Source organism: Sesamum indicum, linkage group LG6 (genome assembly GCF_026168435.1).
Source record: "Sesamum indicum cultivar Baizhima isolate 11 linkage group LG6, ASM2616843v1, whole genome shotgun sequence".
In the NCBI taxonomy this organism is placed as follows: Eukaryota; Viridiplantae; Streptophyta; class Magnoliopsida; order Lamiales; family Pedaliaceae; genus Sesamum; species Sesamum indicum.
In genome coordinates, this window is record NC_142662.1 from 15,813,849 (window position 1) to 15,826,692 (window position 12,844).

A 12,844-nucleotide genomic window follows, 5' to 3' on the forward strand; every position below is an offset into this window, starting at 1 on the left:
ATAAAATGTGTGATCTAATACATTTTAAATAAGTTCAGCCAAACATGAACTTAATTAAATTTTGAACAATTAAATGATTTTTTTTTTTATTTCCCGTGAACTGCATATGTTGTCTTATTCAGATCACCAAATCAGTACACGTAGTCCTCACCTAAGAAGAACAATAATTGGGGACTAGGAATTAATTAAGTCATAAAATGGGCCATGTCTTAAGTAGTTAGGAGGACCATCTCCACAGTGTCGAGTTGTGGGGCTCACCAAACGTGCCCTTATCTACGTCTGCACAGACAACCCTTTTTCAGTTCTCTGTTCCTACGCCGCCTCCTAATTTTGGCTTAAGTTGTTATGATTCGAGTTCAGAAACTGTGTAAGAAAGACAGTCTAAAAATACAGATTTGGTTTGTGAGATTCTTTTTTTTCATTTTGTTGCATGTTATGGTAAATTTTTGTTATTAAATATATATAATTTTTGTTTCAGTCCAACTACTTGCACGTTCAGTTGGTCTACCAGTTGGAAGATAAGACCTATAAAGTTATCATTCTTTAAGTTTACTGAATGACAGACTCAACAAATGAGCTCATTCAAGCCGAACACGTCATCATACAACTAGACGGATACATCATACAATTTGTCAATACATTAAGACACGTCAACTTAAAATGTCACCAAGTGGGTCATAGTGGATTTATTACAAACGAGCTAACCATCTCGCTATTCCTATCAATGGAGTTGTTGAGCATAAATTAATAATATGAACTGGATCGTATAACTTTATTAAAAGATTTTGAGTTATTAGTTTTGAATCAAACTATTATGGAATACAATTTGTCCATTTTTTTCTTTCCATAGTTTAAAATAACGTCTCATCCTTGTAGCTGGACCAAGATTTCGATTGAGATCCACTCCAACAATTCATTACAATTATTGGTTTCAATTATCTTCTTCATTCTTCGCTTTATTTCATCAAATAGGATCTATTACTCGTATTTGTTACTGAACGATAACCAATTCTTTAAAATGAAAGGGGGTGGGGGGGGGGGCGTAATCTACAAGTAACCAATTATTGAATTTTCAGGTAAATCTAGTAAGACTTAGTTAACTTGATTTATCTTAGTCAATTCAAGATCAAATCGTGCACAAATTTTTTGGTTAGTTAACTAATTCAAAGAACTTTCAAATGGTATATGACTCTCTACGACAAACTCCATATTCTACTCCGTACACGACTATAAATAAAAACCTTGTGTAGTTATATGGTATAATCGATCCTCACTCTCAAATTCTCACTTAGTATCTCAACTTTCTCTTGATTTTAGGCTATTGTAAGCTTATATTTTGTACTCTACACGAACATATACTACTTTCTCATCATTAACTATTATTTTTACTTTGATCCAAGTATTTTTTTATGTTTTTCAGTAAACCGTTACTGACTTACCGTTACTGACTTAAGCATCAGAGTGCTAACTTTTATTTTGCAGGTTTAGTCCCCTTTGATCTTAGGATTTCTTTAAAATCCTTCGGCCATTGTGGTGTAGCTAAAAATTTGATATGTGTCAATAGAAATTATAAAATTATAATAATTGACAGCTTATAAGCTCTATGATCTTATTTCATCCAAACAGTTCAAGAGTTTACTTTTATATAAAGATTAAATATTTTATGAGTTTTAAAATATTTTACAAAATATATGAACTTATAAGATGTTTTAAATAAGGTTAACTCCCAAACACCCTCTAAATACGTCAATAGAAGATCAAAAGGTCAATATTTACATTGACATAAAATATTTACATTCTTCGTACTTCAATAAATACTTTATATACCTAGTATATTACATATATAAAATATAGGGTTAAGTGCAATTTACCCCTTTGCTATAAAAGAAATAAGAGAAGCAACAATTACCTCCTTATGTTTTTGGAGGATTTAGATTTTATTTAATTGGAACCAATATTTTAAATTTAAGAAGATATACAATTAAAATTATTATATTATATAACGATTAAATTTGAATGTATATTATTTATAAAATAAGTTGAATATATATAAATTTATATATACGTGTGTGTAGAGAGAGGGGGGGGGGGGGAGGGGGGGGGATTGCGACCGTGTGTGTTGCACCCCTGATCATAGGGGGTTATTTTGCTTGATTGTAAGAAATAGAGAGAAATATAATTTTTAATCCTGCAACTTATGACATGTAGCATTTTTAGTCCTACACCAATCAATTTGTTTCAATTTAGTCCTGCAATTTTGAATTTTCACAACTTTGGTCCTTCTTCTGATAATTTGATTGAAATATTACTTGTAACTTACACATGACCAAATTAAATTATAATTTTAGTCCTATATCTTAGGAGGAGTTGAAATTTTTAGTCCCATAACTTAAAGAATTGGGCATTTAATTCTAAACAAATTACTTTTATAGGACGACATTTGCAATTTAATTGGGTCATGTGTAAATCAATTTTTCGATCAAATTGACCAAAAAAGAACTAAAATTATCAAACATTTAAAATTATAGGACTAAATTATAAAAATAACTTCATACAGGACTAAAAAGTTCAACCCTCTAAATTACAAAATTAAAATTACCCAAAAACACAAGGTAGTATTTTACTATTTTTTTTTCAGAAAGATATTTTTGTACATATCACAACGACTAAATTATAATTTTCCCATAAAATATAATACAACTCATACTGTCCCGAGCGGCTCAAGGAATGAAAGAGGAACTGCTGACGATGCTTAAGTTCTAAGAGGGACAACTGCCGATAAGATATTTAGGACTCCCTTTAATATCATCTAGACTTTTGATATTTGATTGCCTACCCTTGCTGAATAAAATTGAGTCTCGTATTGCTGGATGGGAGGGGTTGGCTTTATCATATGCGCGACGAGTGCAAATTATTAAATCTGTGCTTTCGTCTTTTAGTATTTATTGGTCTTCGGCTTTCATTCTCCCAAAAACAGTCATTAATGAAATTGAAAAACGCTTACGGAAGTTCCTATGGAAAGGCACGGGGAGTAGTGGGTATGCTAAAGTTGCTTGGAGGGAAGTGTATAAATCGAAAGATGAGGGGGGTCAAGGATTGAAAGACATTGGGACGATGAATCGGGCCCTCATGTGTAAAAAATTGTGCGATGTTATTCGTTGTGACAGGATATCCATTTGGGTGAAATGGTTACACCAAGGATAACTTGGGGACTCTTCCATTTGGACTGTATCTGAAAAGAGAGGCTCATGGTGTTGGAAGAAACTTATACGGTTAAGGGCATGACTGCGATCGGAGGTTGTTTACCGCATTGGTGATGGGCGGGATTTTTATTTAGCCCTCTTATTGAGAGAGTTCCCCATGGACCTAGTGTTATGGGATTGCAGGAATCCAGCAGGTTGTGGGCTTTCATTCACGAGGGTCAGTGGCAATGGCCTTCTACACTGACTTCGAATGTCTGGAGATCTTGCAAGTACTACCTGTCATTCACGGAGGTAATAACCAAATTTTGTGGTGATTCTCTGGCAATATTGTCACCACACAAGCCCTCTATCGTTTATTTGAACCCCCGGGTCCAAAAGTAGGCTGGTATTCACTACTTTCTGGACCTCTAAAAATTTCTAGGCACATGTTCATTCTCTGGCTCGTTATTCAGAAAAAGCTTGCTACGACGGACAAGCAATGTTTATCACATTTAGGAGGATGCGTCCTATGTACTGAGGACAACTTGGAGACACACATGCATTTGTTCTTTCATTGTCAGTATAGTAGACGTTGTTTGACTATTATCAGACGAACTATTCGATTTCTTTGGCCTAACAAACAGTGGCGGATGGATATTGAATAGACTTCTAGAAAATGGAGGGGCAAACACATTATTAATATGGCATACCGTGGGGCATGCGTTTACCACATTTGGAGGGAACGCAACATGAGACGGTTCGGGTACACTTTGAGGTCGCCGGCTACGTTAGCTAGCTTAATCATAGAGGACGTCAGACTACGGATTCTTAGCAAAAATCTTCCTAGCTCTGTTAGCTCTAGTGCACTTTATAGATTATGGCGTATTCCTTAGCCTATCGAGGGATAATATATCATACGAGCACTGTTGTATTATACCTCCTTTTATTTATAAAATTTACTTTTCCCCCAAAAAAAAAAAATATATAATACAAAATATAACACCAATATATAGTAAAATGTTCAAATTACTATATCTTTGCATAAGTTACCTGCGCGTGTGTACTCCAATTTCCTAGAAAAACTATAACTTTTTATGATGCTTAATAATGACAACAAATGTTATTTTTAAAATCACTTCCGCGCAAAAGCTATCATCATTTATTTGTGGTCAAGCCCAAAACATTAACTTTATTTCAAAATTATAATATATATTTTGATCATACTTAAAATTATAAAATATTAAGGAAAAAAAAGTAAATAATTCTCTTGTGATATTATAAATAGGCAAATTATTTCTTTATAAAAAATTTAGTAATTTATTTCTCTCGTATTTTTAAAAATACAGCAATTTACCCCGATGTATTTTTCAAAAGACAGGGAGAAAAATTGCTTTATTTTTAAAAACACAAGAAATAAATTGCTATTAGTTTTTTACGAGAGAGTAATTTGCTTATTTACAATATATATTATAGGAAAGTAAATCACATTAAATCTTAAATATTAATTAATCATCATCGAAATTTAAGGGCCTGTTTGGTTGTGTTTTCAATGAGATTTTTTCCACTTTTCACTATTTGGGTAGTTGGGATTTTGTTTGGTCAAGCCATTTTCATTGAGAATGCATTTCTATTTTAATTCTCAAATTTTTGAAATTATAGGTCACATGGGTTTGTCATACTTGTCTTATCTTGTCAACATGTCTTTTCTTATTTCAAATCAATTAAAATTATTTCAAATAGCAAGACTCACTTTGATTATTTTATAATTTCACATATTCAATCAATTTGGTCATCTGTCACATCAAAAATACATATACCTATATTCAACATTCTCACACCTATATACCTATATTTGGAAACAACTAATCCAAACATATTCTCAGTTTTCGCACAAAAACCAATAAAGCATTTCTACCCATTTCCAAATGTTGGAAACTGAAAATGAAAATGAAAACACAACCAAACGGGCCCTAAATTTTCGTATTAATCTTTATTTTTCTGTGATAGATAGCATGCGTCCACTATGATTTTCAAGCCATACATTCATTTATATTATAGGGAACACTTATTATTATTATTATTATTAGTTGGAGGTAGTCTGAGATGTGAGAATGAAAACCTAATTTTATTTACCCGTGTTGTCATTTACACCTATTTTTATTTTTCCCATAAATTACTAGAAATTAGTGTCTAATCCTCGTCGATGCCAACTTGCAAGACATGAGTCTGATTGATGAGTGAAGCAAATTCATAATTGTTGACAAGATTTTCCTTTTCTCCAGACCTTCCAATTTCACTAACATGATTAGATGTGTATATATACGAAAATGATGCAGACCAAAAATTTTAATGGATCACATGTCTAATTAATTTTTGGTACATCGCCCTCACTTATTTTCATCCCATTATTCATAAACCTCTGGATGAGTGGAGAACAACAGGCCAAGTCACTGAAAACCCTAAGATGAAAAGATTGTACATTGGAATAACTACTCATTACTCAAGGTAGTTTGTTGTTGTCTTTTCTGCCATCCTTAACTAAGTTTACCTTTGTCCTTCTTTATATAGTCTTATATTTCTTTTGGGTTTAATGTAATTAGTTTTAGTGTAATATTATAAATGAGTAAATTATTTCGTTATAATAAAAGAATAGTGCAGCTGCCCGAGGGTGGAGGAGGTCGTCGTGAGTAATTAAAAAAAATTACGTAATTTATTCTTTTAATTTTAAATTATTGTTTTGAATCTAAATATTTAACATGTTTGGGGGAAATATTCTTGAGAATGATGGAGGAATGCTAGAGACAATACAAGAGCAATGAAGAGCCTCTATTGTCGTCTCAAGGTTTCGTGGCCCATGTCTGGATGTCAGCAACGGGTGGCCGGAAGAGGGCCGAGTATTCGGTCTCAGCTCCGAGCCCACCACTGGATTGCTGGACCATCACAGGCCAGCCGCTCGACTGCTCCATTACTCTTGCCACCACAGCCGCAACGCCCGACATAGATGATCTGGTGTTGGCCTTCGAGAGATACATCAGAAGCATCGATCCCTACTGGCCCGATAATCTAGCACTCGAGCCTCCAACTGATTCCCCGACACCTGATGGCGACGACGACAACAACGAACAAGTGGCTGCTTGTATTTTGTAAAAGTACAATTTTGTAATAATATTTTTTACTTTTTTGTTATATTATGTGTTTTTTTTATATAAATTTATTTAGTTTATTTTACAAATATAAATATTAAAATATATTAAATAATTAAATAATAATTTTTGTAATTGCATTTGTATACACAAAGAACATATAAAATCATTAGGTTGTTACAAAAAAAAAGTGCCAAAACCAGCTATTCATTTTGAACTAGGTCGTTCCAAAAACTGTTACAAAAATAGTGAAAAAAGCTGTTAGAAATTAGAGGCAAAAATGGATACAATATAATTCAAAATCCTAAGAGCAATACAAAAATCGTTCCAAAAATCGAGTACAATCATACCTAAATTTATTACAAAACCGTTACAATAAGAATTAAATCAAATTCAACCGCACCATTACAAAAGCAGTTCCAAATTTATTTTTTACCATGTCACCAATTTTGTAACGGCTACCTACGATCGTTACAAAGACCGTTACAAATTGTTATGGCTTTCTGTAAAGTCGTTACAAAAAATTTGTAATGCCTTGTTCAGCCTCGATAGGCCTTTCTGTTACAAAAATCGTTACAAACAAAAAAGTCAATACAAATTAACAAAAGATCATTACAATAACATCATTCTAGTAAAATAATTTTTTTTATAATACTATCATAAATAAAAATAATAAAAACTTAAATCATGCACACTTATGCTCAACCATCTGATACAAATGGTCTTGCGAATCACGTACTCAATATTTAATACATCAAAATAATTAAATAACCGTCGCATATCTATTTTTAAATTAAAACAATATAAAACAATAATTGATATACCAAATATCCAAAACATTGAATATAGTATGACTTTAATCCCACCAATCATACTACTCATACACTCTCACGGAAGTAGGATTGTGGCGTGGCAACGTCCTATTGGATTATGGGTTTCAAACCCCGAACTCTAAAAATGGTCCATCTTAGTTTTCTGCATGCCATCTGTATAGTGCTGACGAGTGATGACAAAAAGACTTTCCCGCAACGAACGGTGCCCAATTCACACATGATAGTGGTGTCTACACGCCCCCACATGTGAACATCCAAACAGACCTTCTGAATTCAGTCTCCCATTTTCTCGTACACTCCAAACGCGGTCTTGACATCCTATATATTCGATTCTTGCCCCTTCCACAGTTCCAGATAAGTCAGGGTTTCTTTGTCTTAGAAAAACACAAACGAATTACTATGGAAGACATCATATCTTCATCTTCTTCTTCTCCACTTCTCTGCCAAGAACCACCACCATCTACACTCCAAAACCGCCTCCAATTTATCCTCCAAAGCCGCCGTGAGTGGTGGAATTATGCCATTTTCTGGCAAGCGACGAAGGATGCCGACGGCCGCTTCGTCCTCTCCTGGGGGGACGGTCACTACCAAGGCACCAAGTCCGCCGCCAATGTGACTGTAACCCACGGCCATACACCTCAAAACAGCATTCCCAACATTGAGAAGAGCAAGCTTGCATTGGGAATTGAGGTTCTGTTCGGGGAGAGCTGCGGTGGAGACGTAACTGAGTCGGAGTGGTTCTACATGGCCTCAGTCACCAAGACGTTTGAAGCTGCCGATGATCTCGTTTTCCGGGCTTTCAGCACCGCCTCCAACGTCTGGTTGGCGGGCCATCAAGAACTGCAGTTTTCTGACTGCGAAAGGACTAAAGAAGCTCAGCTGCATGGAATCACGACGCTGGTTTGGGTGCCAACTTCTTTTGGAGTTGTTGAATTAGGCTCTTCGGATTTGATCAAGGAAGACTGGGGGCTCATGCAGCTGATTGGTAAGTCGTTGCTGAATGCCAATTACGGTACAAATTATGATCCTGATCAAGCTCAAATCTCACTATCATCTCAGAGCCCCTCCTCATTCAACATCTTCAGTACCCATAACATTAATCATTATGGAGATGAAAAGAAAGTTTTGGCCAATAATATTAATGGGAAGTCATCACCGGACTCGGGGAATTCTGATGTTTCAGGGAACCCCTTTGGCCCCGATCACTCCACAATCAAAACTCTGCCATCAAGAAAACGTGCCAGAAATTCAGAAAACGTGGGAAGAAACCAACTAATGACGCCCGCGAATCACGTAGAGGCCGAGAGGCAGCGAAGGGAGAAGCTCAACCAACGATTCTACGCTCTGAGAAGCATCGTCCCGAATGTTTCAAGAATGGACAAAGCCTCTCTACTTGCAGATGCTGTCACATACATTAAAGAACTCAAGGCTAAGATCAGCGGTTTAGAGGCCAAATGCCGTGTTGAATCCCTGAAACAAGAGCCAAGAACAGGTTTGTTGGAAATGTACGATACTAAAAGCACGTTTTCAACTGTGGATTTCACAAGGTCAGCCTCTGGTTGTGTGATCATGGATGTTGAGGTCAAGATTTTAGGATCAGAAGCGATGATTCGGGTTCAATCCCCGGACGTGAATTATCCATGCGCCAGGCTAATGAATGTGCTGGGAGATTTGGAGTTTCAAATTAGTCATGCCAGTGTGTCCAGTGTTAGGGATGTGATGTTCCAAGATGTTATAATCAGGGTTCCTGATGGACTTCCGAGTGAGGAGGCTCTAAAGACTGCTATTCTCAGGAAAATGAGAGTCTGATGGTTTTCTAGCTATTCCCATAGGAGTTGGACCCTTTGTTTACAGTAGTTGCATGAATCAGATCAGCTTTTACTGCTAATGCTTAATAACATTTAAATTCAGATGATGCTAATACTGCTTTTGAGTTTGTTCTTTTATCAGAGATTCATTGCATATGGACCTCGTCGTTGCAAACGACAAGGATACTCCCAAAATATGGGCAATGTGCATGTACCCGTATCATTTGCTAACGTTTGTGGGCTCACAATATGCTCAATTGATGGGAAAAAACATCTCGCCTGAATTAATGAGAGCTTAATCAATCCGTCATACTACAAATATAATATATTTAAAAAAAAATACAAACAACCCCTTGCGATATCGCCAAATGAGCAAATTACCCCCTTATAAAAAAATAAATAGTAATTTACTTTCATATATTTTTTAAAATACAACAATTTACCCCCTATGATTTTTAAAATGAAGCAATTTTACTTCCGTGTATAAGGAGGTAAATTGCTTCATTTTAAAAAGTATAAGGGGGTAATTTGCTATATCTTTTTCACAGGGGGGGTAATGTACTTATTTTCAATATCACAGGGGGATATATTACTATTCACCCTAATATATTTAGACAACATTATATTTTTAATTCTGTAACTTTAGATCGTTAGTAATTTTGGTCTTATAACTTATTCTATTTATATATTTAGTCTTTTTTTTTGATGAATTTAGTTCTTAAGATCTCATGTTTGTTCTTTTTTTGACAAATTTAGTCCCATATTAACAATTTTGATCGCCATCACATTGCAATAAATCTCATTTTTTGTCCTGTAGCTATGAGTTTTTAAGAATAAAAATTATAATACAGGATTAAATTTGCCAGAAAAGATCAAATGTGAGATGTTTAGGAATATATTCGTTAAAAAAAGATTAAATATATAAATAAATAAGTTAAAGGACTAAAAGTGTTGATAATCTAAAGTTACAGTGTCAAGAATATAATTTTACCATATCTTTATTATACAGTTATATACATAGGGTATATATATAATTTATGAAGATTGATATACTAATTACATTATGTTTATTGGCCAGATCTAATCTAGATAAAAATTTTCGCTCAATTTAAAATTTTGGCAAAACACAAGAGGCGTAATATTTTCTAATCCACTTGATAATATATAATATTAATTTTATTGAATACAAATTAATTTTCAAAAGAAATGTTTTGTCAAAACAATAGATAGAAAAAACCAAAAAAAAAATCATTTATAATGGACACGAAAATAGATGATAGTTTGAGACACGTGAGCATTTATTCTTTTAGCGCTATTATGTTCGTCAGTGCATTGCAGATATTTGGAGGACTGCATGGGTCCGATGGCCTATTCAATCGTGGAATATTGACGTAGAGTGGATGTCACTTAAATGAAGAGGGAAGTACGTCATCAACGCCTCATACCAAAGAACTATTGGCCTTGTTAGTGTATCACTTGTGGCAAGAACGGAATCAACGGATCTTTCAGCATACTAGCCGTACATATGAGACACTTGCTAGGATTATAGTTGAGGAGATTAGTGTTGAGCTTGGAAATGTTTCAGCAATGGATGACAAGGCTGCTACTATCACTGGTATGGAGGTTGAAGATGGAGATGATGCTATTTCCTTTGTATTTGACGTGGGTAGATGTTGCATTTCCGAAGTGCGCTTTATAGCTTTATTTTGTTCCTTTTGTTCCATATCAGTGACGTGGTGTTGTTGTCATTTATTCTGCTTATTATTGGTCCAAGTCATAGATGCGGTGGTTAGTTTGTTACAGGTAGTTTTGTTAGTTGCTGCCTTTGTATTTAAACACGGGTTCGAGTTCCCGTCTTGACACTTCTTCAGATTTTTCTGGAATATTGAATCAGTACAGTTGCAGCCTCTATTCTCTGTGTCAATGGCCGGATTATTCTTGTTTTCTTCTGTGAAAATCAACATGGTATCAGAGCCTTCTTCGTGAAGGTCTCTGTGTGATACATTGCGTTGATTTCGCTCTTACCTCTCGAATGATGGCGGATGAAGTAGCTTCATCGACAATGGGACAGAGACCCGGTGAAATGGCCGCTCAGTACGAGAAGGATGTTTTATCCATCCATCCTTCTGAACACGCACAATTATCACTGACTTCCTCACCGTTGGATGGTACTAATTTTTTGGTTTGGCGACGAGCAGTATACGTTTCTCTTGGAACCAAAATGAAGCTTGGCTTCATAGATGGTTCTTTTCCCAAACCAGCTGCAGGATCGGTTATTTTTGAGCAATGGAGGCGCGTTGATCTGATGGTGACCTCATGGTTGTGGAATTCTATGTCTAAAGACATAGTGGAATCTTTTATGTATTGCAACACCTCGCGAGAACTTTGGCTCGCGATACAGGCGCGATACGGACGGAGTAACGGACCTTTAATCTATCAACTATAAAGGGAACTGTCCTCAATGGCACAGCAGGACTTAAGTCTCACGGCATACTTGACTAAGATAACGAAGCTCTGGAACGAGCTCAATTGTTTGGCACCGCTACCGAAGTGTAAGTGTGGGGGTTGTAGCTGCGGGATCAACGAAGAAATCGATGCATTAGCTTCACTGACGCAGCTAATGCAATTTTTGATGGGTCTTCATGAAGTCTTCAATAACGAACGAAGTCAGATTCTCATGCTTGATCCGCTACGTAACGTGGAAAAGGCATTTTCGATGATCTTCAGTGTTGAGCAACAGAGAGCAATCCATACATCCATTGACATGAATTCTAGTAATGTGGCTTACCAGCTGAATTTGAAAGGGAACAAGAGGGAGGATGACAGATATGCACAGAAAAAGAAGTTTATTGCAAACAAACGGAGTTTGATGTGCTCTCACTGCCATAAGCCGGGGCATGGGCAAGAAACATGTTTTCAACTACATGGAGTACCTGATTGGTACAAGTCTCTCAATGATCGTAAGAATAAGGGGCGTTCATTTGCAGCAAATATTGATGATAAAGGTGACAATACACAGGCAATGCTGCAGAGGTGATGAATCAGCTGCTTGAATTGCTAAGGAAGGCGAATGTTTCCCCGGATCCAATTACCAATCACGCAAACTTCGCACAATTTGAAGAAGAGTTTGCAGGTAACGTTGCTAAACCTTCTTGTATCGATTTGAGTACTTGGATCATTGATACGGGGGCTACCAATCATGTACGTGCTAGCATTGCATTGTTCCATTCTTTTGCTAAACCTGCTAATCCTCATTTCATATACTTACCAGATGGTTCCAGAAATCAAGTTCAATATGTGGGTTGACCTTGAATGATGATATTACCTTGAACAATGTCTTCTTTGTTCCATATTTTTCTGTCAACCTAATCTCTGTTAGCCAACTCTGCAGCCATACGGATTACCGACTTCACTTTACTAAAGACACTTGTTTTTTGCAGGACCTGGAAAATAAGACGACCAAGGCCATAGCTCATCTATTCAAGAATCTCTATATTTTTAGACAGCACCCTTCATGTTTCACCTCTGCTATTTCTGCTGATTCTGTAAATTGTACTTCAAGCCTATGGCATAAGCGTTTAGGACATGCTTCATTACAAGCTGTTAAACGTTTAGTTGACATTGATCTTAGTATTGATGCTAATCAAATTCCTTGTGAAATCTGTCACAAAGCAATGCAAACTCGTGTTCCTTTTCCAACTAGTGTGTCTCATTCTAATGTTCCGTTTGATCTTATTCACATGGACTTATGGGGTCCTTATGCTGCTTTTAATCTGTTAGGGGGAACATATGTCTTAACCTTGTTAGATGATTATTCAAGGTGTCTTTGGACATTCGTACTTAAACAAAAATCCCAAGTACCTACTACTTTGAAACAC

The 12,844-nt window shown here is 35.8% G+C and overlaps 2 protein-coding genes across 2 annotated transcripts; both read left to right on the top strand.

Annotated features, from left to right (window-relative positions):
- The first annotated feature begins 7,127 nt into the window (after window positions 1-7,127).
- Window positions 7,128-9,079, top strand: LOC105164397 (transcription factor MYC2). The gene has a single exon (XM_011083042.3). It carries the CDS (start codon window positions 7,558-7,560, stop codon window positions 8,965-8,967), a length of 1,410 nt encoding a protein of 469 aa, XP_011081344.1. The 5' UTR covers window positions 7,128-7,557; the 3' UTR covers window positions 8,968-9,079.
- Window positions 9,080-11,427: 2,348 nt separating this feature from the next.
- On the top strand, window positions 11,428-12,003 carry LOC148787854 (uncharacterized). The gene has a single exon (XM_088881416.1). The coding sequence runs from the start codon at window positions 11,428-11,430 to the stop codon at window positions 12,001-12,003; it is 576 nt and encodes a 191-aa protein (XP_088737542.1).
- The last annotated feature ends 841 nt before the right edge of the window (window positions 12,004-12,844 follow it).

Coding starts and splice junctions, on each gene's coding strand:
- LOC148787854 (XM_088881416.1), top strand. CDS start 11,428: ATGGCACAGCAGGACTTAAGTCTCACGGCATACTTGACTAAGATAACG.
- LOC105164397 (XM_011083042.3), top strand. CDS start 7,558: ATGGAAGACATCATATCTTCATCTTCTTCTTCTCCACTTCTCTGCCAA.